This window comes from Xenopus laevis, chromosome 5L (assembly GCF_017654675.1).
Source record: "Xenopus laevis strain J_2021 chromosome 5L, Xenopus_laevis_v10.1, whole genome shotgun sequence".
Taxonomy (NCBI): domain Eukaryota; kingdom Metazoa; phylum Chordata; class Amphibia; order Anura; family Pipidae; genus Xenopus; species Xenopus laevis.
In genome coordinates, this window is record NC_054379.1 from 121,098,797 (window position 1) to 121,125,486 (window position 26,690).

A 26,690-nucleotide genomic window follows, 5' to 3' on the forward strand; every position below is an offset into this window, starting at 1 on the left:
GATTTGAAGCAAATCTACAAAGGCTGCCTGCTCCCATGGTGTATGAAAACAACATTGAAGAATTACTCCTAACAGCAGAAAAACAATCAAATAATCGATTTAGATTCAAGGTTGGTAATATATTTTTTCTATAATGTTGATTAAAAAACATAAATTAGCTAAAATAACAAATATTACCATTTCTTCACTGTATTTCAGTTTTGGGTGCCAATTTTAAACTCTTTCTAAAAGTGTAACTGATCACATTAATAATAATTTTGAATGTGTATCAACCTTATGTTTCCTATCTATTCCAAAACAGATTACTGACCCTAAAAACAAGCGATTTGAAGTTCCCCATGAACACATAAAAGACTTTACAGGTTCAGCTGCATCAAATACAAATTATGACTTCAACCTGATACACAAACCTTTTGGAATCCAAGTGATGAGAAAATCAAATTCCAGAATTCTGTAAGTCGGCTTAGTGATTTCATGAAAGGAAAAACACTTTTTTCTTTTTGTTATCTGACCTTATCAATGCTTTATTTTTTGGATTGCTGCTGTTTATTTAAGGAACCTATTATTCTGATGACAAACTCTTTAGCACATGTTTTACAGTTGTGACAATAAACTTAATAAAGGTAAGCATGTCTGTATTTTTATTGCAGTTACCCCAATAGTATTGCTGTATATGATGTGGTTAAACTCTTTCAAATGTTCAGTATGAACAGTGTTTACTATGTGGCCAGAATTTAAATACCAAAGTATCCAAACACTCCATCTGAAAAGACATGCCCTCAGTTTGCAACAGAGTTCCACATTTTGTCAAGAAGCAATGTCAGCACATAAACTATTTGTAGCAGCATTGGGTTTTTATGGACGACAGAGGGGAACAACCCATGTGTCACTGCCATTGGACTTTATGACTTTATAGGACTTTATATGTAAATGCATATTCTAAAGTTCTAAATTGCGTTTCACCAGTCTGATGGAATGTCTTTTTTAAGAAGACATGAAGAATTGCATGTTAAAAACCTTGGTTTAAATACCAGGATCATTTAAATCAGCAAATAAGTGATTTTTAAATACCTATCTTTGAATATACCTGCTTTAATTGCTATGAAAAGTGCTCTTATTTAAGCAATGGTGGGGTTTAAAAGTCTCCCATTATTCATTAATATTATACCTAGGGATTGTGAGCACTTTAAATAAATAAACAAAATAAATATTCACTTTTTGTGTTTGTGTTTTACCAGGTTTGATTCTACAATCGGGCCACTTCTTTACGCTGACCAAGTCTTGCAGCTCTCCATTAAATTACCAAGTTCTAACATTTATGGCTTGGGGGAACATGTTCACAGACAGTATAAACATGATACGTATTGGAAAAAATGGGCTATATTTACAAGAGATGAATTTCCCAATGGTGTTAGTACTTGTTTTTATAATTTACTAAATGACCACAAGCTCATTATGTGCTATATTTACAGTGTCTCAGTTTTGTATATAGCACCTAAGCTACTAAGCCTTCAAACAAATAGCTTGCAATGAGCAATTATAAACAAAACCCTCAGTGAGCTTGCTTTAAGTTTGTTTAAGTATAACAGTTTAAAAAGTATTCTTCAATAGGCTAAATACTGTAACAAACACATACAAACACTTACAAACAAATTTCAGAATTCGGGACCTATCAATTACGAAAGTTGCATAATATGTTCAGGCAGCTGAGTTTAGTAATGCTGAACAAAAATTAATTGTGATATTTTATAATTTTTTGGGTAAGAGAATAACAAGTGTATTAAAGATTATGATGTCTTCCTATTGGACCAGTATATAAAAGAAGCAATATTTTCTAATGCATAACTTTTTGAAGATACCTGGGCTTCTACAAAATAAAGGCTAAATTGGGCTTAATGGTAGAATATAATACACAAAGCCAAACTTTCTACCTTTAAAATGAACAGTGTGTTCACCAATAAAGACTGCATATGATTAACTTATCTGGAAAACAGAATAAAAAGCAGTGAGCTAAATCCAACATTTAAGCCATTGTATTGTTCTAGATTTTACTCTGCAAATTTGTATCAATTCATTATTATACATGTCCCATTAGTCATGAATTCCAGCTTGATTTTATTCCAATCAAACCTTTTCTAACATACATTGCATAATAAAAATCCCAGTGGTTTTAAAAAGCAGAAATTATTTTTCTTTTTTTCTATTCTCTGCATCTGGATCTGTATTTTAAATCAATGCAATAGAAGCCAGCTGATCAACATGCCATATGTAGAATTGCATTGTGGGGTAAATTAGGGGGTTCCCTTTTAATCAGCAAAAGTATTTTATAGAGAGTAAAGTACTTTAGTAATTATAAAAAAAAAATTGTTGTTGCCTTAATTGATAAAAATGTGAGCTACAGTATTAAAGGATTTAGCTTGATCTGTTTCTTTTTCCAGGATGGATATAACTTATATGGTGCACACACATTTTTTCTGTGTTTGGAAGATACAGATGGGTCTTCTTTTGGAGTTTTCTTAATGAACAGCAATGCTATGGGTAAGTAGTTAACTTAAATAAAGAAACAAAATGGTTTCTATCAAAAAATACAGTTTGTTAATTCAAGTAATATTTGGCTGCCGGGATCATTGATTTTAGGCACATACATAAAAGAGCAAACAGCACAGAAATATACATACATTATATGGCACATATTTGAACAGTTATTTGACCTATGACATACGGTAACTGAAGTCCAGTTATGATCAGAGGATCCCTGAGTATAGCAAGAAATTCTTAAAAAAAAACTGCTTGAAAGATAGTATGGTAGCTAGATGTTCAGGATCAGGTTGTCATCATATCATATCATCATCTATAATTTATAAGATACAGTATAACAGGAGATATACTGCCAATAACCCTTGCTGAAAAATGTTGATAATGCTAAATAGCAATTCTGAATTCAAAGTGAATGGCTGGAGCACAAGGTGATTGAATAATGATTGCTTTTACAAGAAATAGAAAAAATACAATACAGTGGACATGACAGATGAAAGAGATTATGTGATTATTAAGTAAAATTCTATTTTTTTTATTGGGCTTTTTGGGGCAAAAACTTGAATTTTTTGTGGGAAAGAAACTTGAATTACGATACCCCAATGCTGCAAAAAGCCAGAATCTGAAAATCCGCTATCTCAAACATCTCAAGGTCATGTACAAGTCAGGTTTTTTTTTATAAAAAAAATGAAATCAGATTTTAGTAAATAACCTCCTTAATGTCAACAGCATATTTGTTTACACTCACAGCACACTGTCTTAATTGCCTTCTCCAAACTATAGTAAATAAGACTGCAGAATAATGTTTTGAGGAAAGAATTTTCTTTTATATTTGTTATGGGATTAATTGGAATGATTTGCAAACGTATTGAATATTTTTGAATGTGTCTTGAAGTTGTTTTTTGTTTTTCTTGTAGTTACAAGGGGATCTTAATTTTTGTATTTTTTTAAGCACTAAGGGGAAAGAGATCAAATTTGCGCACAAATAAGAATAAAAAATTTGCATGGCAAAATGTTATATTCTTCATTAGAATTTTATTGCATTGCAAATATTAATTGCACATTGTGCACTTCTAAGACATGCTTGAATGTGGCATAAACTTTTAGAGCAAACATAACTTTTTCAATAAGAAGTTTTATTACATACACTGCACAATATCAAAACTACAAAATTCTCAATCATTATCCTACTGTTGTGTGAAGGGGCAAAGGGTTTACAAACTGTTTGTTACATTCGTACAGAGGCAACATTGTTGGCAACGTGAACATTTATTCGCATTGAAAAAAAAGTTTCCATTAGCAACATATACTGTATTATATTCCCCCATTAAGGTGAAAATTGTAGACTTTTTTAACTTAGAATCTGAGATTCTGTATGCAATTAATTTTCTTTATGATTTTATTTCTTTGCAGAAGTAACAGTTCAGCCAGCACCAGCAATTACATACCGAACTATAGGAGGCATCCTTGATTTCTACGTCTTTGTAGGAAACAGTCCAGAGCAAGTAGTAATGGAATACTTAGAAGTGAGCATCACATCTTCCACACTTCCATTTTTGTTAAATAACACACACATGCACATACATGTGAAAAGCAAAATCAGGAAACACTACGGGGCTGATATACTAAAATTATTATTTCTATATCTTTAACGAATAACATTTTTCTCTAGAAATTTGTTTTTCTTCAATTTAGAGTTTTATATTCCTCTAATGAACTAGAATGAACTCACAACTCAAATGGTTTTTAATTCTAAATGGGAAAAACTTGAATCAGCAAGTTCAGGGTTAACAACCCGAAAACTCTAATTGATTGATCAAGTTTTTTGAATTTTTGAATGAAAAAAATTTAAATTTCAAGCTATTTTTTGTGTAATTTGACTAGGGAATAGTCAAAATTCGATTTGAGTTTGAAAAAAAATTGTAAATTCAAATATCGAAATTAATCATGTAGTGTCTCTTTAAAAATTCAACCATTCACCATCTAAAACCTGCAGCATTGCTATTTTAGCCTATGGGGGACCTCCTAGAACCTAATTGGAATCAAAAAATCTACGTTTTTTCTAATTCGAATCGAATTAGATTGAATGTGCTTATTCCTTCGATTCGAACGAATCAAATTCACTGAATATGAACATATTCAATCTAAATCTGACCTATTCGACCAAAAAAAACTTTGACTTAATTTCGGTTGGTCTTTTTGAATTTGAATTTCGAAGTTTTTCAAAATTCGACCCTTGATAAATATTCCTTATATGTTAGTACTTTTTATATTCGGATCTTTCAATAACTTTCATGGCATTTGTAATTTTAGAGAAATAGAATTTATTTGTGGTTTCAAAAAGCCACTAGAATTCAACCTTTAATAAATGGTCCTCCCCATGTTTCATCTTGAGCACTTTTTATGCCATGTCTGGTTAGACATTTCAAGCAGAAGAAAAATCACATTTTTACATATCCATTTAATTACATAGAAATATTCTTCCATGCACAGTGCATTCCCCATTCCAACTACCCATGCAAGATTCCCAAGCTTTCAATGGTGATCATAATGCCTAGCACAGTCGTTCCATATGTAGCACTCGTGGATATTATTAGTCCTTCTAAACATAATGCCCTAGGTATTTTTTACTTCACAACCTCAAATATGCCAACAACCCATGTTTTACTAAAGATACATTTCAAGCATTATTTCATCACAACTGCATGAACACTGTGTTATTAAATCCTATTTAAACCAAAATATATCTTAAAATGTATTATCTATGTCTTTTAAAGCTTATTGGAAGACCATATATGCCTGCATATTGGACACTTGGCTTTCATTTGAGTCGCTGGGGCTACAAGTCTCTTGATGAAGTAAAACAAGTGGTGGAACGAAACAGAGCCATCGGAATACCATATGTAAGAGTAACAACATTTCGGATTTGTTAAGAATATTTATCTTGTAATAAAATACAAAGGCAGTTAAAGTCAGTGAACCATGCAGGTATCAACAGTAATGAAATCAATGAATCACTTGCCTTTAGATATAACACTTTCCCCTGGTTAACTAATGCCTGATGCTTTATGTCAAGAATAAACTGGATTTGCAGCATGTAAAAATTGTTAGGTCAAATGAGATGCACAATAAATTATTGAATATCTAAGATAACATAAGAAATCTGTCAGACAGGTAATAGGTGGCACCATAATACTTGTTATTCATCCTACAACAGCAAGTCGTCCACTGATATATTAGCTAACAAAATTAAATTTTATTCATTTAGCATTTCAACATGGCTGAAATCTACATTGCTCCACAATGGAGTTTTACTACATACACTGTGCAATGGTTTCTACACAAGGTTTTAAACTTATACAGGCTCAAATCTCAGCTCATGGCTACATCATCCATATTCAGCTTTATAATGTGGTGCTAGAAGTTGTTGCTACTGTGGTTATTTAACGATATAAATGTGCCCCTATATATATATATATATATATATATAGTAACTAAAGAAAAAAAACGCACCAAACAGGTCTTAGCATAGTGTCAAAAAATAACGAAATTTATTATCGACGTTTTCGGCTCTGTGTGGTCCTTTTGCACCTTTAATAGTACTGGCTTTATAGGACTAGCAAATAGTGATGAGCGAATTTATTCGACAGCCATGGATTTGCGGCTTAATTTTGAATTTCGCCATATACTAATTTTTTCAAGAAACAATGGCAAAAATATGCCACAGAAAATTTGGAGAAAAAAAATCACCATAAGAAAAAACGCTCATTGACTTTAATGCATTTGAAAAAAAAATTACCATTCAAAAAAAACATTCATTGACTTTAATGCATTTGGAGTGAAAAAAATTGTTGCACGTGAAAAATTAGTCACGCATTAAAAAACACCCATTGACTTTAATGAGTTTATTTTTTTTTTAAATTTTGACATGTTTACTCATCACTACTAGCAAAGCTTTAAACGGGGCACAAGAAAAAAGAAAGGGTTGGTTTTGCGTCTGCAAAATAATGTTTTAACTTTACCTTACCACTCTTACTTTTTTGTTTAGGATGTTCAGTTTACTGACATTGACTATATGGAAGACAGAAAAGATTTTACCTATGACAAGGTTAAGTTTAAAGACCTTCCCTCATTTGCTGAAGATTTGCATGCCCATGGGCAGAGATATATCATCATACTGGTAAACTACTTTTTCTTAGCCTCTCAGAAAATAAATCATTTATAGACTGATATGTTGCGAATTACTATTGCATGAGCAGTAAATATTTGTGTTTGTATGCAGATTTTAGTACATATGATATTTAATATTACTAGCTTAAAAACACAAATAGCAACTATTCATAATGCTATCAGAAAATAGGTATTCCCTCTGTTGGGGCTTAAATCCTGAAGTACTGAGACTGTTCAAACCAGAACACTTTATCAATGGTTTAAACCCCAGCCTGTGAAGTATTTCAGAACTGTGTGGAAACTTGAATACAAATGATGCAGGATAAATTTAAAGGGGCAAGCATGAAGGTGTCATGAGTACTAGAAGTGGATCTAAAGGGAATCTATTCTGTAGATTTTGTTTTACTTACAATTATAGATAAATCTCTAGGCTCTTGTTGAACATAGGGGTATGTTCCTTACTTTTTAATGCAAAAGAGACAGTATAAAAAAAAAATGTAAAGTGCACTACTAGGTACTGGTAAGTGCCACACAGGTAATTAGGTGACTATTAGTTTATATCAGTTATATCCAGAACTATGAACTATTGAGAGAACTTGCAGTAATAAGCTGCACTGCCAAGTATCACTGGGGAGTCAAAAGTCCACGTAACGAGAGTGAACCTACCTGGGTTCTTTACAAGATTTTCACACAGTGATTACATGTCTTATCTGGCACCAGGCTTGGTGTAACATCAACTTTGAACCACCACCAGCATCACATGTTTTTTATGTAAATTGTTATGCTTACAGCAATGAAAGTAGCTGCTAGAGGTTTTTGATTGCCATCTGAGAAAATGTAAAGTATTAAACAACCTTGTCTAACATTTTAAATGGAAATATTTCAGACCTTTTTATATTCGAATTTTTGAAAATTTTTGGGGTTTGTTTCTTATTTTGGAACAAGATGGAAGTGTTTCATTGGGAAATTATAAATTGATGATATTATTAAAGTATTAAATACTTCTTTCAGGATCCTGCCGTTGCCAATACTCCACTTATTGATGGACCTTATGTAGCCTATGAACGAGGAAATAATCTAGGAGTATGGGTTAATGAGTCAGATGGGGTAACACCACTTGTTGGAGAGGTAAGTTACTGTGATTAAAAAAACAGGATAATGAAAGAGTTTATTCCAAAAAAAAATAAGAATAATAATATGAAGTTGAATGTTTTCCAATCAAAATCAGTCATGACTCAAAAATGTACAAAACTACATGAAAATCTGTAAAATTTCATCCAAATTCATTTGAGTAAATAGGAAGGAAGAATATATTGTAGTTAAGGCACGTTAATATATGAAATTGCATATACATTGCCGGCCTTGTTACAGAAGCTTTTTCCACTATGCTGCAACTGTTTTTCATATGAAAAGTAAAGTCTCCCATAGTGCCAGGGCCATAGTGGGGAAAAGTAATATCTGTGAAGTCAATGTTATGTGATCACCCATGTTTGTCTGCTGGACTTTAGGCCACTAAGACATTTATGTGTAGGAGTTAAAGCTTCCAGCTTGCAATTTTTAATTCTAAATTCTAGGTTTAACTCATATTAAAGTTGCTTGTTGTATGTATGTTGATAAAAATGTTTTGAGTTATGTAACGTATTTTCTGTATAGGTTTGGCCTGGAATTACAGTATTTCCTGATTATACTAACGAGGCATGCACTAAATGGTGGGTGCAGGAATGCGTTGACTTTTACAAACAGGTGCCATATGATGGAATTTGGATTGTAAGTAGCATTGTTTATTAACATGTTGTGCTAGATATTATAATTGACTGGGAATGGGTTAAGTACTTGCAGACTGTGAGAATTAGGAGTCAATATAGGAATGACATTCACAATTTGGCTCAACCCAAAGCATTGATTTTTTAAAAAGGTCTCTATGAGGTTGGGCCAGAGCTTCATTCAATATCAATATTCAATGTCCTGGAATATTTAAAAGTATGCATATACTACATTTATTTATGTACTACAAAAGCTAGGAGTATTTCAGTCTTCATTCACTAATTAGAGTTTGTGGTTCCTACAAATTATGATTTTTCAAATTTTTTTAAAACAATTTGTCATGTTAACCATGCCCTCAGTATTTATCCTTATTGTACGTTTTTTGCAATCCCTACAACCAGCATGTGGTCTATTGATGGATTAACTGTTAAAGTACACAAATGTAATCAGCAAAGGAAGAAGTGAAGAGGAGTCACAGATCCTTTTCAATGCCCACTGTTCAAAAAGTTAAGGCAGTCAAAATAAGCATTAGGAAATTGGTTGTGTTCGGTCCATTGTATTCTGTCTGTTCTAGAAAACTGGACAATATACAGTGCTAGAAAAATAAATATGCTGTATAGTATTGAAGGGTAGGGGAAGGATGATGGTAGGCACAAGAAACAGAGACAATAGGAAAGTGTAAAAATGGGTCTTAATATTTAGTTCCTCAGTACTGCCTATCTGGATGGTATTATAAGCATTATTAAAGGCTGATAAAAAATATATATACACCCTCAAGCTCTCGCACAGTGAACCTCAACCTTTACCTTATATAGTTGACCAATTCTTAATAATAGTAATAGTATCATAGAAATACTAATAAAGTAATCACAATATAATCATAAACATAAGGCGCTCCAATCTCCATAGAGTGTGTACAATAAAATCGACTCAAGATTTGTCATGACGATATCATAATATTATCTCTTATCGTAGCAAGTCGATAATTGTTAAAAGTCGGCATATTTAAACTGAACTTTAACATTCCCTGTCTTCTTTATGCAGGATATGAATGAAGTGTCGAACTTTGTGAGAGGCTCAAACAAAGGATGTGCTAATAATAAGCTAAACTATCCTCCATACACACCAAGTAAGATAAAATAAAATACTAACAGAGCTGTACCACTTTACATATATATGGATTAAAGAATAGCCTATATTTACAATACCTTTAAGATAATTTTACTGAACATTAATTTATTAGACACACTTGTTCTTCATAGCTTATGTTTTGATTTTGCATCTTGAAGAAAATAATAGTTTTTGTTGATGATGTGTGTATTTGTACTTTGTGTAAAAGACATTTGTTACTTGATAACTTTAAATCCCTTTCCCTTTCATTCTATTATTTATTCTCTCTGTCTAACAGACCAGATTACGACAGGGCACTAATTACCAATCTAAAATGTTTTTAACAGTGGTTGTAAAGGTTAATGGCAGAGTTTGTGTGCTACTTGACTTATTGATCACCATGAACAGTAGTGTTCATTAAAATAGCTTAAGTGAAAAGAGCATGGATATATCTCAAAGCATTAACACATTTGTAAATCAGTATTTTAAGAACAGGATCTGTGTTGTACTAAAAGCTCAGAACTTGTGTTTCAGAAAGTTTTATAAAAAATCTGAATGCATTTATATTTCTGTTATTTTTCAAGGAATTAAGGATCGTGTGATGTATTCCAAGACTTTGTGCATGGATGCAAAACAGGCATGGGGATTGCATTATGATGTTCACAACTTATATGGATATTCAATGGTTCTATCTACTGAAGAGTAAGTCCATCATCTAGTGTATTTTTAGAAACAAAAACAGTAGATTTTTAGTTTGAAGATTATTATCAAATAACAGGGGAACCAGAAGAGCAAAGCATTGACTCTCTTAAAACTATATGTTATAAAATGTACTAAGTTTGCCCAGAAGCCCAACCCATATCAACCAATAAGATGTTTGCTTTAAAACAGGTGAACAGTAAATGCTACCTGCTGATTTTTTGCTATTGGTTACTGCTCCGGGGCAAATGTAGTGCCTTTTATTACATAACCCCTTTTGTATGTTATGATTGTATTAATAAAAGCATGGCTGTCTAACAGTTGTGAACTACAACAACAACAACACACCATATCTAAGATGCCTTATATACTGTAAATTATATGAGTTTTGCTTTACTGTCTCCATCAGAGTTTCCCATGTGCAGAGTCCCACTATGAGATTTAAAACAATGCCTGTGGCATAACCCCTAAGAGAAACTCATAATACCCAATTTTTGTACATAAAAAGTTTTACCACTTAGGGACCCATTTACTTAGCTTGAGTGAAGGAATAGAATAAAAAAAACTTCGAATTTCGAATGTTTTTTTTGGCTATTTCGACCATTGAATGGGCTACTTCGACCTTCGACTACGACTTCGACTTCGAATCGAACGATTCAAACTAAAAATCGTTTGACTATTCGACCATTCGATAGTCGAAGTTCTGTCTCTTTAGAAAAAAACGTTGACCCCCTAAAATGTTAGCCTATGGGGAAGGTCCAAATAGGCTTTGCTATCTTTTTTTTGATCGAAGAAAAATCGTTCGATAGATTGATTAAAATCCTTCGAATCGAACGATTCGAAGGATTTAATCGTTCGATCTAATGATTTTTCTTCGATCAAAAAAAATTTGAAAGAACCAATTGCAGTAAATCCTTCGACTTTGATATTCGAAGTCAAAGGATTTCAATTTGGCAGTCAAATATCGGGTGTTAATTAACCCTCGATATTCGACCATAAGTATATATGCCCCCATCTGTAGCTATACATTGTGCATGTATTGACACCTAAAACAGTGGGAAAGTGCTTTTTCACATGCAATTACTGTTTGTATTTCAGAGAACAACTGAATTCTCCCAAAACTTTGCAGGAAAAAATTGAAATTTTCAGATATACTTCAGATTTTCAAAATTTTTTCAGATTTTCCCCCCGAAAACTTTTTTGCCCGAAAACTTCAGGGTATTGCACAAACCCACATCAAAAAAGCATTAGGACTTCTCCTATTGACTTATATGCAAACTCGACAGGTCTGACATGACGGATTTTTTAGATTCAGACTTTTACATCCTCGGGGTTTAATAAATTCCGAAATTTTTGTGATTTTTTAAAAGTCTGATTTTATATCAAAAAAAAATTTTTTTGCATTCAGAGTTCAGTAAATAACCCCCTTAGTATTCTGTTTATCTCAAGATACAAATATGAGCAAGGGTTTACATTAAATAACAAGTGCTTAGATAAGCCTTATTTTAATTACATACCCATTCCTTTCATCAAAGCTAAGAAATACATATGTAAACAAGAAGTTAATAAGAATATACCTTATCTATTACATTGTAATCTAATATTTATATAATATATTTTATAATATAATTGTAAACAGAAATAGCAGCAAGCCTAAATAGTAATCATGCAGATCTGATACAGACGTGTTGGTTAGATTTTGTAGCACAGTGTATTTAATCTCACTCTAACAGAAAATATATGCAGTTTAGTTTTACAGCCATATATACTTTGATCAGTAATTAATTACAATGTATACTTCTAAAATCTCAAAATCTTGCTGTCTTGGTAGCTTTTGAGATTTATTAAAGACAAAGCATCATTACCGCATAAACATAAATAAGAAACTGTTACAAAAACCTACATATAATTAATGGCTTTTCATTTTCAGAGCCATCAAAGCTGTTTTCCCTGGAAAAAGAAGCATTATTTTTTCTCGCTCAACTTTTGCTGGAGCAGGCAAATATTCAGGACATTGGCTTGGAGATAATGCTGCCAACTGGAATGATATTAAATGGGCTATACCAGGAATGTTTGAGTTCAGTCTTTTTGGAATACCTTATGTAAGCATATTACATAAATAAGAAGGCAAAACAAACAATCATCTATGGGAATTAGAGTTAAATTGTGTGTATATCTGTAGAGCCCCATAATCTAGTTTTTCTGTCAAGTGGATTTGTCTTTCACAAGCAAAACTGGGAAGAGAAACTATAGATAAATATTTTATTTTTGCATTTCTGCTAGAAACAGACATGGTAATAGTAATGTCAGGACAAAAATATCAGACATCAATTAATTCTTCATTCCATAACATGACTTCAGGTAGGGCTGTGACACCTGAGGTGAATAGACCACCACAGTGCTCCCTGGAACAATATGCCCTTATACCAAGTCAGAGATCCTTTAAAGTAAGGAGAGCATAAAATAATTATATATCTAATTGAAAAAACATTGAAATTCAAATTCAAAAAGTCAAAGGTTTTTTTTTGGTCGAATAGGTCCGTTTTCGATCAAATAGGTCCATAATCAGCCAAATTCGAATGGTAAGAATCGAAGGAATCGTGCATTCTTTTTTTCCCCCAAAAAAAGATTTTTCAAAGTCCACCAATTGACTCCAAATAGGCTCTAGCAGGTCCCCCATAGGCTAAAACAACAATTCAGAAGGTTTTAGAATGCGAATGGTTAATGTTGAATTTTTAAGATAGTACATAAATATCGATATTCGAATTTTAGAATTTTTTACAAATTGGAATAAAATTTGGACTATTCCCTAGTCGAAGTACACAAAATATAGCTCGAAATTTTAATTTTTTTCTTTCGAAAATTCACCTGGACCTTTGATAAATCTGACCTAAAGGTTTATACCTGTTGCTACAAATAAATCAATACTTAGCACCAAATTAAAATTCCAATTTTCTATGAGAAAGGTTTTCATTCTATAATCCATTGGTATTTGATCCCTGTTTGTCTTCCTGTATAACAACTAAATTATACTCTACATCACTACTGCCAATGCTAATGATACAGAGGGGCATTTACAGCATCATGGTAACCCTTTAAGAGTAATTCTAAAAAGAACCATTTAAATATGTGCCTTTTTGTTCAACACTTCCCATTTAAAAACATGGCAAACACTCTACCTACGACAGACACTCATGGTGAAAAGGAGGAGCCACTCAGAAATGATGATGTGAGCATTTCTGAACAGCCCTTGCTTGTCACAGCCAGTATCTGTCATCTGCAGTGTTACCTATACTTTACAATAGGAAGCCATGACAAGCAATTAAAGCAACTCTAAAAATGGATTCCTTCAAATTAAATGTTTAATGACAAAAATAAATAAAGCTTACGAAGCAGTTTGATCACCCCATTATACATGTGCCCTAGCCATATCTAAAGTGTAAGAAAATACAGAGAACATGCACATAAATCTAGCAAATGTACCATGAACATACAATAGAAGTAGTTTTTGTTAGATAAACCATACAATGTGATGTGTATATTAAGATGCCTCATGGGTGACCCAAAATATTTTTTTGTGCATTGAGTAATCTGCAAGTTTGCCTGGGGTGTACCAGAAAATAATTGGGTCAAGTGGCTAGAATTAAGCTGTTTCTGGTTACATGCTCAGTTTTCTAGTTAGGAGCAAGTGGGTTGTTTGTACTCATATATTGGGATCCAGATATTTTTCTTCTGACTGGCGACTGTGAATATAAAAGCCTGGCTCTGTTCTCAATTTCAGCCCATATAATAGAGAAACCTTTTGCTGGAAATTACAAGTCTGAGTCTGTTGAAGCAGACCCAGTGAATAGATTAATGTAATGATTAAAGGAGAAGGAAAGCTACGGAGGCATTTTATTGCCAATAGATTAGCTGCAATAGTGCAAGCTAGAATGCTATATTTATTCAGTAGAATGTTTTTCCATACCTGAGTAAAAAGCTCTAGAAACTCTCTGTTTGTTTAGGATAGGAGCTGCAGTATTAATGTGGTGTGACATCACTTCCTGCCTGAGTCTCTCCCTGCTCTGGGCTCAGATTACAGTAGAAAAGGGAGGGGGTGGGGAAAAGGAGCAAACTGAGCATGCTCTTGCCCAGGGCAATGAGGTTTAAGCTGAAGGCAGGAAGTCTGATACAGAAGCCCATGTGTACACAATAGAAGGAAAGAAATGCAGTGTTTCTTTTGACAGGGGACTCAGAGCAGCACTACTTTGGGGGTTTACTGGTATATTTAGATGGACCTTTCTGATAAGGCTTACTTAGTTTTAACCTTTCCTTCTCCTTTAATGTAATGTATTTTACAAAGATTCTTACAATTAGCTGATCAGGGCCTTAACTGGACTATTGCAGTCACCATTCAGAAACATGGAGACATGACATACCTCAAGTACTGAAAAGTCCCATGTGAACAGCTCTCACATTTACTTAGCAGGGACGTTATTATTCCAAATGAAGTTCAGGGCAGTTTTCTGCAGCAGAACTTCAGAACTTCCATGTTCATTTTAGTTCTGTGGCAGCCTTAAAGCAATTACTGGGACATATTCTATACCAGCAGACATTTTAATAATTAAAATAAATAACTAAACCAAACTAAAATTGGGGGAAGAGAGATAAACGGTGCTTCAAGTGTTTCTATCGCTACCTACAAAATGCATATTCATTTATGAGAAAATGAGCTGTTAACCTTATAAGTTCTCTTGTCCACCCTTGCTTATCAGTTGCTAATTGCATGCTGATTTATCTTGTGGTAGAGACCATAGTGCAGAAGAGATAATTTTTTCCAAGATAATAAAACATGTTCCAATTTACTGCACACTGATAAGGGCTAAGGGAAGACGTAACAGTATGTTTAACATATTCAGATAAGCAGAACATCCTGCCCTCTTCCTTTACACTATGGACTATGGTGCACAAAACATTATGATAGTATGTTGATTTTAGCATGAAATGTCCCCCTACCTACCTCTTGTATTTTTAAGTGTGTTTGGGGCAATATTTACAACATGCAAAATGTCAAATCTAACCTATTTTATCCAAAACAACACCGACAATTTACAAAGGTGCTAGAATGGGAACTTTTGGTGTATTGCAGCAACCATCATTTAATATCTTTTTGGATGGGTGTGAAAAGTCAGAAATAAAATATGCTGAAGCATTTCATTTTACATAGTGAAAAGGTGTTTTATTAAAGCCAAAGATGTCTTTTTGCCAGGCATAATTATATCACTGTAAAAATACCCAAATTTAGCAAGAGCTCCAATGTGATTTTTCACAAATATTTATTTCACAAGGTTCAGACTGGCAAACTACCATTATAAAGATATCACAAACACATCCTAATATTCCAAATAAGTCATTTTTTATGGAGAAACTTCACCAGCATATTTTTCCCATATAGATGGTCTGGATGCTTTGTATTTAAGACCATCTTTGTGTACAGCAAGTTTGAAATTAAGATAATAAAATCCTTCTCTGTTTAGTAATCTATACTACATGGCATAATCCCTGTCTCATTCACATATCAGACTGTGGTGCAAATATGATCAGATTGATCTGATGTCTGAAATGTGTCTGTTATTTCCGAAATTTAAATGTCCAGTTAACACCAAGAGATAACTTATGATTTTAATGTAGAAAGAAGTTGTAGCAAACTTTAATTTTTTTCTGAACAGAGCACTTAAATGAAATGCAATGTTTATGCTATTTCATGCAACTTGTAGCATGCATTTTACATTGAAAATATTATTTTTTATTTTATTTTTCTATGAAGAGTGCATCCTAAATATATGCACTGAAACTGATTTGAAGTTGCATTTAAATTCGGTCAATTCATATTTTTATTCTGCTCAAATATACAAAATGTCTGTGTGGCAGCCTTAAGTGTAAAGAAGGTTTAATGATGAGGGAGTCTAGAAGAAGCTAGTTTTAAGTGTTCAATTTTCAAATAATGAAGATATTAAATGATCAGCAAATATAATACATTCCCAGTGCCTGCTAAATTTATAATTATGGATACATGTTGTTTAATATGGGTTATACATGTATTTTAGGATAAATAATAATTGATCTCAAATATTTATACTCTGTAGAAGACTATCCCAAAATATGAACAAATACAATTACCTATAGTATGTGATTCTTGTCACAGATTGGTGCAGACATATGCGGCTTTTTTGATGACTCGCCAGAAGAACTCTGCAGAAGGTGGATGCAAGTTGGTGCTTTTTATCCATTCTCCAGAAACCACAATGCTGAGAATTACAAGGTATATTTAGCATTATTCCTATATACACTGTTAGTTGATAAATTTACAAACTGTAGAGAAATGTTTTCCTGTGATTGAAGTGTAAAGAGCTTTCGGAAAATTTTAAAATGACAGTGTATTTAACTGCAAATGTAACATATGGGTCCTTCAAGGTCAGGAACATGCTTATAGAGAAATGTAGAGAAGAGAATGTTACAACCACTAGGTACAAACTCCTGGGGTTCTACAGTGCTCCATTGTTTGTATTGTAATCGGCTGTTGATTTACTCAAACCATGAAACGTTTAGGGCATCTATGGTGGTTTCTCCATCAGTGTTTGCTGGTGAAAAAACTCCCAAACCCATGTTGCTGTAGTCATTGACTGTAATTTGAAAATTCTGGTACAGAAAGCTTTCTGTTTAAAACTTTTTTTTGCCATGAGCTAAGAAGTAGCATTGCAGTTCCCATTATCAAACCTTGCATATAGTCATTATTATCTTGCAATAGAATCATCCAATGTTGTTTTATTACATAGTTGTTCATAGTCAACCCCAGTTATTGCACATACAGCAGTTGTATGTATAAATCAAGTATTCATTTCCCTTATCAACTATTTAGGATCTACATGTTCATACAATTCTAGTTATTAATTGTATTAAAAGTAATTATTATTTAGAACCACAAATGGAGATTTTTTAACTTATATTGACAAGTCACAAGTGTTGGCAGAGACACCTGAAAGAGAATGCCTTATATACAGTAAACAAATAAATGCTACAGTGGCTGGAATCCAGTTCGGTGATAATAGTTAATAGTGCAACATATTTTAACAAGTGAAGTAGCTGTGTGACATATACTATAAATATTTAAAGAATACTGTTTGTGGGATATTTATATGAAACACTCTTATTTTTGTTTTGCAGCACCAGGATCCTGCTTCTTATGGAGCTGATTCACTTTTAGTGAACTCCTCAAGGCACTACTTAAATATTCGCTATACCTTGTTGCCATATCTTTACACCTTGTTCTACAAGGCTCACACCAAAGGAGAAACTGTAGTGAGGCCACTACTTCATGAGTAAGCAAAGTATTAAAAAGATTACTAGACATGGGCAAATTTTCACATTAGAAAATAGTTTCTAAGAACTTATTATGCTTGTTCTTCCATTAATAAATTTAACTGGAAGAAATACAGCAATGGATTAGGGACTGGTGCTTATATCTCTGCGATTACTTGAAATTTTTTAGACAATAATCTCTTAATACCTTCTTCTCTTGCCTCCAAGTAATAGAAGATATAATATTGCATCAGTTAATATTTTATACAAATATGGAAGGAACTCTACAATGTAATTTTAAATTTTGCAATAGAAACATTATAGAAAATAAGAACTGGCATTATATTTATATTTCTTTTGTTTTGTATCGCCAATCATCTATAAAGGTATTAGTAGCTATGATTGCAGTGTTAACCTTGGTTAAAGGAGAACTAAACCCCTAAACCAGCTAAAAATGCCATGTTTTATATACTGAAATTATTGCACCAGCCTAAAGCTTCAGCTTCTCAATGACAACGATGATCCAGGACTTCAAACTTAAAACAGGGGGGGTCACCATCTTGGAAAGTGTCTGCAATACTCACATGCTCAGTGGGCTTTGAGCAGCTGTTGAGAAGCTAAACATTGGGGTTGTCATAAAATATCAAGAAGAAAATCAGGTTTGCTTGCAAGACAAAATAATGCTACAAGGTTGATAATTAAATTCTCATGCTAGTTGCATTGGTTTATGTATGCCATGTATTAATTACTTATCAGCCATATATTGGGACATGTATATTCTATGTGTACTGTATATTTTGAGTTGGTCTCTAAGTTCAGTAACTGACAACAGCACAGAGCATGTGCAGTGAATCAGCAGAAAAAAATATGGGGAGCTACTGGGGCATCTTCAGAGTCACAGATCTTCCCTGCTAATGGGTTGTGGTTGCCTTGTGCAAACTATAATGTACAACATTTCTAGCCTACTTCTTTAGTTTAGCTTTAGTTCTCCTTTAAGCATTCATTGATTTTCTGGTAGGATGTTGTGGAATTGGACCAATTACATTACAATTTGCTGGAAATAACACATTGGCTTTATTGGCCTTTATTAGATTTATTGCTTGTGAATTATTAATACATCAAATATACGTTGTTGTCATATTTATTAGGATTGCCGTAAATTTATGCACCTTCAATCGGTATACCCTTTCCATCTGTTCTGTCTTTTTATATATACAAATCAAAGGACAAGTTGTCAAACTGAGGCCTGATTTTTCTTTTAATAGTCAATAATTTTGTGTTTCTTGAATTTACAAATGTTTCTGTTTACTGCACACTGATAATGGCTTCTTAAATGTATCTTTATATATTTATGTACTTACAGGTTCTATTCTGATCCTGAAACTTGGGGAATAGATAACCAATTTTTGTGGGGTCCAGGACTTCTCATTACACCTATACTTAATCCCGTAAGTTGCACTTGAAACATTTAGATATAAAGTATATAAAAATCAGACTGTTCTACTAAAAGGTAATATAAATCCCGGAGGCCTTTTCAATACAACAGAAATGAAATGTGATGGAAAGTCTATCCATCCAACAGTTGCTAGGCTACAATTTATAAAACGATATTCTGCAAATTGGATAGGGCCATTATGCCTATCTGAAGTTCCTATCTAGATAAATATTTTCGAGAGAATGATATTTGCTCCCTTTCACCATATTTATTTCTAACAGGAAATAAATAAATATACTGTATATAATAGGAAGGTCTCAAGATTTATAGTCTACGTCCACAAATTTACCTTCTCCAAAATTCCATGCAATATCTTTGCAGCCTTTTGGTATATAAATATTTCATATTTTTGTCTATATAGTATACCACCGACTAAAGGGCAGATTGATTAACTCACTAATGTTTTCTGGCATTGATTTGCCAGGCCACAATCCTCAATGGATCATTGTCCATTTCATAGTCACTTTATCTTTTTGAATATATTATCATGGAAGAAGAAAGGAAGATACAACCACTTATTCCCATGAAGTGTCCAGCAATCAAAAGCAGAACTATGCTCTCCTCTTCTTGTACCCAACCTTGGTGCAATGCTAGTAGAGCACTGGCTATAATTGGAACTTGCAGTACTTTCCTGTGCCATGAACTTATGCATTACAGGCAATAACTGCCAATGGCATGCCAATGCCACACGTCCTGGTAATTAGTCAGTAATAAGCTGGAGCACATTAAAGGTCTATTACATTCATCGTTAGGTAAATTTACTCCACGTATGCTAATTTACATTCAGGTTACATGAGCATTCTACCACAGTTTAATAGAGGGATGACTAATATACATTAATTCATTTCATTCTTTGAATAATTTAATAAGATTGAATTTATGACTTTTATAGTATTTATTTGTAAAGCAATGTGCATCTATGTTTCACTTTTAAAGCACAACCACAATAAAGGTACAGTTGAGTAAGTAACTGAACATGTAAGTGCTAGGAATTCAATGAAGTTAGTGATGTTTCTGCCCTGAAGAAATTACACTCTATAAGGTACAGGAGACAGACAAAAACAAAAACGGGTTAGGGAATAAGTGCATAAATCGGGAACATAATTGCTACTTAAAAGTTATTTCTAAAGAGGCTAACAATAGTTAAAGAGAGATCTTTAAGAGCAAGACAATTGACCAGTGATGGAAAAATTTGCAAAACGACGCTGGTGCCTCGTTTTTGACGCCGGCGTCCGTTTTTTTTGACGCGACGCCCGTTTTTTACGCCGACGCCTGTTTTTTACGCTGACTCCCATTTTTAACGTGGCGGCGAATCGAGCAAATTCGCCACAAATTCGCGCCTGGCGAATAAATTCGCCCGTCACTACAATTGACCATATTAGAACCATGGTCTATAAGGAAATTTTTTTTGAGTGATTCACTTTTTTTGGGTAAACTATATGGATGATAGATTATCATGAGGATGTTTATATAGAAATTAAAGCAGATACATAAAGAGAAACAGAACAAAGCATTGAGGAGTGTTGTTAAGATGCAGGTAAGTTAATGCCGATGGTAACATTGGATGTATTGCAGTGGATGGAAATAAGAATCTTGGAGACCGTTATTAATTGGTTGCAGTAGTCTACCCTGGAGAGGATATGGACCTCATTGTTTTAATAATCCTTAAATATGGTATCATGTGATGCATACAGGGTGTAATCTTTGTTATTTTCTCTTCTTTATTTAGAACTCAGTTACTGCTAATGTATATATACCTGATGCAAAGTGGTACAACTATGAAACTGTAAGTAAATTAATTTCAAACATTATTTCATGACAATTCCTCCCATTTTATGCAATATCAATGTCATCTGCAATGACTCCCTGCAGTCAGTGATGAAAACCCTGTGTCAATTGCAGTGTTCTCTCAATAAACAGTTCTATAGTACTTGACTTAAGAATATTAAGAATATGGATTTATTGAGTTAGGCATGCCTTAATAGTCTTTTAAATTTAATTTGATTAGTTGTCTCTTTCTGAGTTGTCTCTTTCTAAATTGTTATGTTACCAAAGGCTAGGAGGCAAATTCACTAAAGGGCAAATTTTTGCTAGCGACCGCTTTGCCACACTCCGAGCCACTTTGCCAAGTGCAAAATTCATTACCACTAATATGCGAAGTTGCATCTCAGCAGCCAAACGCTGGCGAATTTTCCATGAGTTATTTTCGGTTGGGCGAGCATTTCATACCTAATTTTTGCTAGCGTTCATTTTTGCCAAAACTTTGCTAGAACTCTTACGCTTCGGTTAATCTGAATAGGGCAGGTATCTAAAAGTTGTATGGACGTCTTTAATAGTAATGTTGGTGCAAATGGTATAAGTGGGCACTTTTTCAAACACATGTCCAATGAGCCATCATAAAGACAGAGGGGATCCTCTAATACCCTAAACATTGGCCCACCCTTATACAAATGTGGCATGCCCCTCAAATTAATTTAAAAACATTCTCACACATACAATCAATAGTTTGGACTTTTAAAGGCAATCCCACTTTAAAAAAAGAAACATTTACCCACTTTCCCACTTTATAAAAAGAAACGTTTTTTTTACAACTTTAATGCATTTCCGACATACAGGATATAAGGCCACTGACATAAGATTGAGGAAGATGTACCTTCATTTTAGCAGTTCACCTGGTCTGAGGTGGCAAAGTCACCTGGTGATAGAGTAAAGAGTATAGAGTAAAGATATAGATGTAAATAGATATAGATGTAGAGTAAAGTCTGGTGAAAGAGGTAACGTTCAGTAAAATTTGCATCTTAGTAAATTTGTGGATTAACGATGGTTTGACAGAGCGAAGAGTTGCCTGGCGATAGGGTGTGAGTGAACACTATTGATGGACTTGTTTGCTAGCGAACTGTCCTCTATGCCTGTTAGTGAATTGGCAATGTCCCTGCGGATGAGATTTCTGATGAATTGTTACTAGCAATGGCCACTTTGCCTCTTTAGTGAATCTGCCCCATGTATATAATTATTAAGAAATCTCATAAAGACATTATACTTTATCTTTTGTTTAGTTTATACTCCAGAAGGCTTGCACTCTGTATCACTTTAAAGTTGTAAGTTTTTTTGTTGTCTTTCTGTAGAGTCAGGTATTTTATTGATCCTTTCAATTTTGCAGTCTTCCTGTAGTCCACACTCTTGTCATCTAAGCTTTGTAGTTCATGAACCCAAGAGACATTTTTGTTAAACTTTGCTCCCTGATGTTGTTGCACAAAGAAGGGGAGGGTAATTAACTTCATACGTGCTACATATGTAAATATCTTGTATTCTTGGTCATGTTCTGTTTCGAGTGATGCAAATGTCACTTGCATGGTGAGCACCAAAATGACTCCAGATTTTGAAAATATTCAATTCAACTGACAAGTGCACAATCAGACACAACTGCAGTAGACACAGTGCAGTTGTGCCAAGCTAATCGCTCCATTGCACCTACATGACACTAGGATTCTAGGAAAAACACTACATTGTGAAAAAAGACAATTGCACTTAAAACTGCACTTTTCACATTGCATTAAGGTAAGGGAATGCACCCTACTGATGCTATCCATTGCTAAAATCCCATTTTTATATTTCATGCAAAACATTACAAAAGCTATATTCTAACCAACCCCCCCAATACATACCACATTGCTAACCAACCCCCCCAATACATACCACATTGCTAATCTTTAGCAAAGATTCTTTAAAGACTCCACTTAGCACTTTAACAATTGTTAAATTACTATTACAAGCATGTAGGATTTATGATTATAGACCCAAGGAGCAAAATTATCCATTAATTTAGCAATCCTATAGGTTTCCTTCATTACATTCCCAGCCATTTAACTTTTTTTTGGAGTTTTTAACCATTCTATACAAATAGTCTATTAAGTTCAACTGATTTGATGACTAAATTAATCAAATCAATCGAAATGGTAGCATTGTCTGATCCTTTCAGGGATACCAATATTTCAGGCTCCTAAAAAATATCTGATCTGAGATATGAAATCCCTAGAAGACTATGGGCAATGTCAACAACTTTTTGTCAATTGTATGTCTCTTCTAGTTAATTTGCTCAATATATATATTGATCAGTATTGATTGAATGAAATCAGGCATGCTTTTCTAGTTATATATTAAAACTGATTGTTTTCTTATATTGATTCAGTATGTACAATATATATATATTGTAAATAAAGATATGGCCTGTTTCATTCCAACCTGAATATCCTTATTGTCTCATTGGTGGGATAGAGGTAAAATGGGTGGTAGCTTTTTTAAAGGGGTTAATGTGTAAGATGGTAAACAGGCTGCCAGGCTGTTGCTGCACTGTCAAACAGCAATAATGACAATTTTACATTGTATTTATTAAAAACTGAACTCTATCTCTCAAAGCAAAATAAAGAATACCTTTTATACATTCACAACCATGTATATTATATTGAATTAAAAGCTGTGGTTTCTATTTTCATGCTATAGGGCACTCAAGCTTCTTGGAGAAAGCAAAAAGTTGACATGTATATACCAGAAGACAAAATTGGACTTCATGTCAGAGGAGGATACATATTCCCAACTCAGAAACCAGCTAACACTACCTTCTACAGGTACTGTAAAAGTTTTAATTCTACATATTGACTAGCACATGTTGAGTCTTAACTTGCTAATTATGGCTTATGCCACACAAGGCATTTTATTCAATACTGCCATGTGTGTAGTAACAGGCATGAACAGTGTCAGACTGGTACATTTGGGGCCCACCGGGTTCCTAACCTTGGGGCACCGTGCGCATGTGCAAAAACTGGTGCTGTGTGTGCATGCGCAAGAAATGGAGCACTGCATGCATGCGTGAACATCCGCACATAGCACACACCACGCCGCACATATTTTCTTTTGGTTTCGCCTGATAGGGGAGTGGGTCTGGGCCAGCAGGGGCCTATGAGGGCCCGGGCCGACCGGGTTTTCTTCACGGTTTCCAACAATGGACACAGGTCAGATTTGTCCCGATCGGCTCCCTAAATCCATAACTAGTGCTAAACTTCCTGTCACGCCTATAGCAACCGCCTTGGGCTTCGGGAGGAAGTACGATCATACGATTCTAAGTAGGCCGGATTCAGCCCACTTCGACCTCAAAAAACTTTGATCTTCGTTCGATTGGTCTTTTTGAATTCGAAGTTCGAAGCTTTTTTAACTTAGACCTTTGATAAATCTGCCCCTTACTGTATACACCTATTTATTGTACAGCACTAAGAAATATGTTGGCTTTTTATAATGATGTGCTTATTTATTATTACATTTTCCCGAAAATTTGCTTTGCAGGAAAAATCCAATTTTCATGATTTTTTTGGATCTTTTATCCAATTTTCAGGATTTTTTTTTTGGATTTTTCACCCGAAAACTCAGATTTTTTGCCTGAAAACTCTGAATACTTCAGGGGAATTGAACGAAATCCAGTGCACATCAAAAAAAATCATTGGGACTTCTCCCATTGACTTACATACAACCTTGACAGGTCTAAGATGCTGGATTTTCTGATTCAGACTTTTCTATCCTCGGGGGTTTAATACATTCTGAAAAATTTGTGATTTTTTAAAGTCAGATTTTATAAGAAAAAATCATGAATTTGTTATTCATGAACAATAGAGAGGGAATGGATCAATTCACATTCCCTGGTTGCCTATTTTATTTGTTATTTAGTGACTATAAATAGGTTTTTTTTTCCTCTCTTGCTTGTGACTTTTATAGTAGAGAAACCACTGAAACTAGCATACATTTTTAAATTCATAAAACCACCATTAAAGGGACAAGGAACTTTCGGCATTTTAGCTGCAGAAAAAACATTGACAAAGAAATGCACAAAAAAATTGTCCCACAGTGTTTTGTTTTTTTAGTACATTTCCTATATCCTTGTGATATATATGAGGGATTTGAGGGACTTGCCATTCTAGAGATCGAGAATATATAACTGGAGAATAGCATAACTTTTTAAAGAAGGGAAACAATTAAATTGAAGGAGTGCATACACACACATGCACACACAATCAAAACAAAACATTAACCCATATCCTGCATCTAATTTAAAAAAAAAAAGTTGATTATTTGTAGAACAGGTTATACAGTATGTTTGACAGTTTTCCTTAAATCATTTACTTAATTGTCACACTGTGGTCGAGTTAAAATATATTTCATCGTAAAGCTGCATACAGGAGAAAATAAGAATGCAGCAATTTGCATCAAAATTATACCACAATCAATTTCATGATGCCAAAGCAGGAGACCTAGTTGCATTGTTAGAGACAGTCCATTTATGTATATTGTAAATGCTAGCTGAAAAATAGCCAACCCCACTATAAAAGCAATAGATTTAATATTAAAGTAGAATAGGTACTGACTGAATTAATTATTCCCTAAATCAATATTGTCTGAAAGGCTTTACTGCTTTGTTGAAGAATATGGATGAAAGTTTAAGACTTACTAATTGTTTAAGTGCTTTTTCCCAATGTGATCATTTTATACAATGTCTGAAAGAGACTGTCTGTACTGAATGTACTTTAGGATAGATTTCAGGAATTCTCTATAGGGATTAGTGTTATTTCATACTATAGGGTATCTACTGAATATACCTAAAGCTATATTTTAATTAGTTCTCTATACGAGATTAAAGTTATTTTATATCATATGGTATTCACGATGCAATTTATGCATCAGAATAAAAAAAGGCTAAATGTATTAACTATTGACCATGTGGAGCAAATATAGTCTAACTACTCAAATCTAGTGAATTATTCTCAATATGTCAACATATTATTATTAACATGTATTTATAGAGCGCCAACATGTTGCACATTATCATCATTACACAATGACATTTATACAAAAGCAGGTGTAAGGACATCTTGTATTATGCATTCCATTAAGCCACACAGACATTTGTAAATATGAAGAGCTACAGAAGTAAATGAAAAAAAAAAAAAGGTTTCTACAGAGATGAAAGAAATGAATCTCAATTCTGGCTTGGTTTCTGTAATTGAACTTGATCCTGCATAATCCCAGAACACACAGTGAATAAAACAAAAGTTGCACTTCAAGTCTGACATTTGGTCAGAGTTAAATGACTTTGAGAAAAGTGAATCGTTTAAATATCCCACTACAGCCCTGGTGGAAAACTTTTCTTTGCAGTTCATGGAAACAGAAGAAGTAAGGCAATCTTCTGATACAATCCTTTAGTAATTGGGAGCTTTGGCATCCATCATTCAAATTTTCCATTTTACTTGTTCTGCATTGTATATTCTAGAAGTGTGTTTTGCCATAGATATTATTTCATACTATTTCATAAATAGTATTTAACCCACAATATGAATACAATGTAATGCAATATAACGTGTGTTATAGAGTCAACTTATTATGTATCTCAGTTATTTTTGACCAAGCCCAAATTGTGGCTACTGCATAGTTACAAAAATAATTTCTGCATGGGAAAAAAATTATATAAATCAAGATGGCTGTAAGTGCTTAGCACAGCTGAGCTTCACTGAGCTCTAACACTATTGAATTCAATGTG

At 33.6% G+C, this 26,690-nt stretch overlaps 1 protein-coding gene across 2 annotated transcripts in view; it reads left to right on the forward strand.

The window, feature by feature from the left end:
* LOC108717032 (maltase-glucoamylase, intestinal) overlaps window positions 1-26,690 on the forward strand; it is a 124,217-nt gene that overhangs the window by 22,152 nt on the left and 75,375 nt on the right. For both annotated transcript variants that reach the window (XM_018263744.2, XM_041563350.1), the window contains 17 exons: window positions 1-110; window positions 302-453; window positions 1,239-1,410; window positions 2,439-2,538; window positions 3,949-4,061; window positions 5,313-5,438; window positions 6,584-6,715; window positions 7,717-7,833; window positions 8,359-8,472; window positions 9,514-9,598; window positions 10,164-10,281; window positions 12,209-12,380; window positions 16,463-16,579; window positions 17,482-17,636; window positions 18,980-19,064; window positions 20,841-20,897; window positions 23,612-23,736. In XM_018263744.2, the coding sequence (XP_018119233.1) occupies window positions 1-110; window positions 302-453; window positions 1,239-1,410; window positions 2,439-2,538; window positions 3,949-4,061; window positions 5,313-5,438; window positions 6,584-6,715; window positions 7,717-7,833; window positions 8,359-8,472; window positions 9,514-9,598; window positions 10,164-10,281; window positions 12,209-12,380; window positions 16,463-16,579; window positions 17,482-17,636; window positions 18,980-19,064; window positions 20,841-20,897; window positions 23,612-23,736 (2,050 nt within the window). The remainder of the gene's footprint in view (window positions 111-301; window positions 454-1,238; window positions 1,411-2,438; window positions 2,539-3,948; window positions 4,062-5,312; window positions 5,439-6,583; window positions 6,716-7,716; window positions 7,834-8,358; window positions 8,473-9,513; window positions 9,599-10,163; window positions 10,282-12,208; window positions 12,381-16,462; window positions 16,580-17,481; window positions 17,637-18,979; window positions 19,065-20,840; window positions 20,898-23,611; window positions 23,737-26,690) is intronic.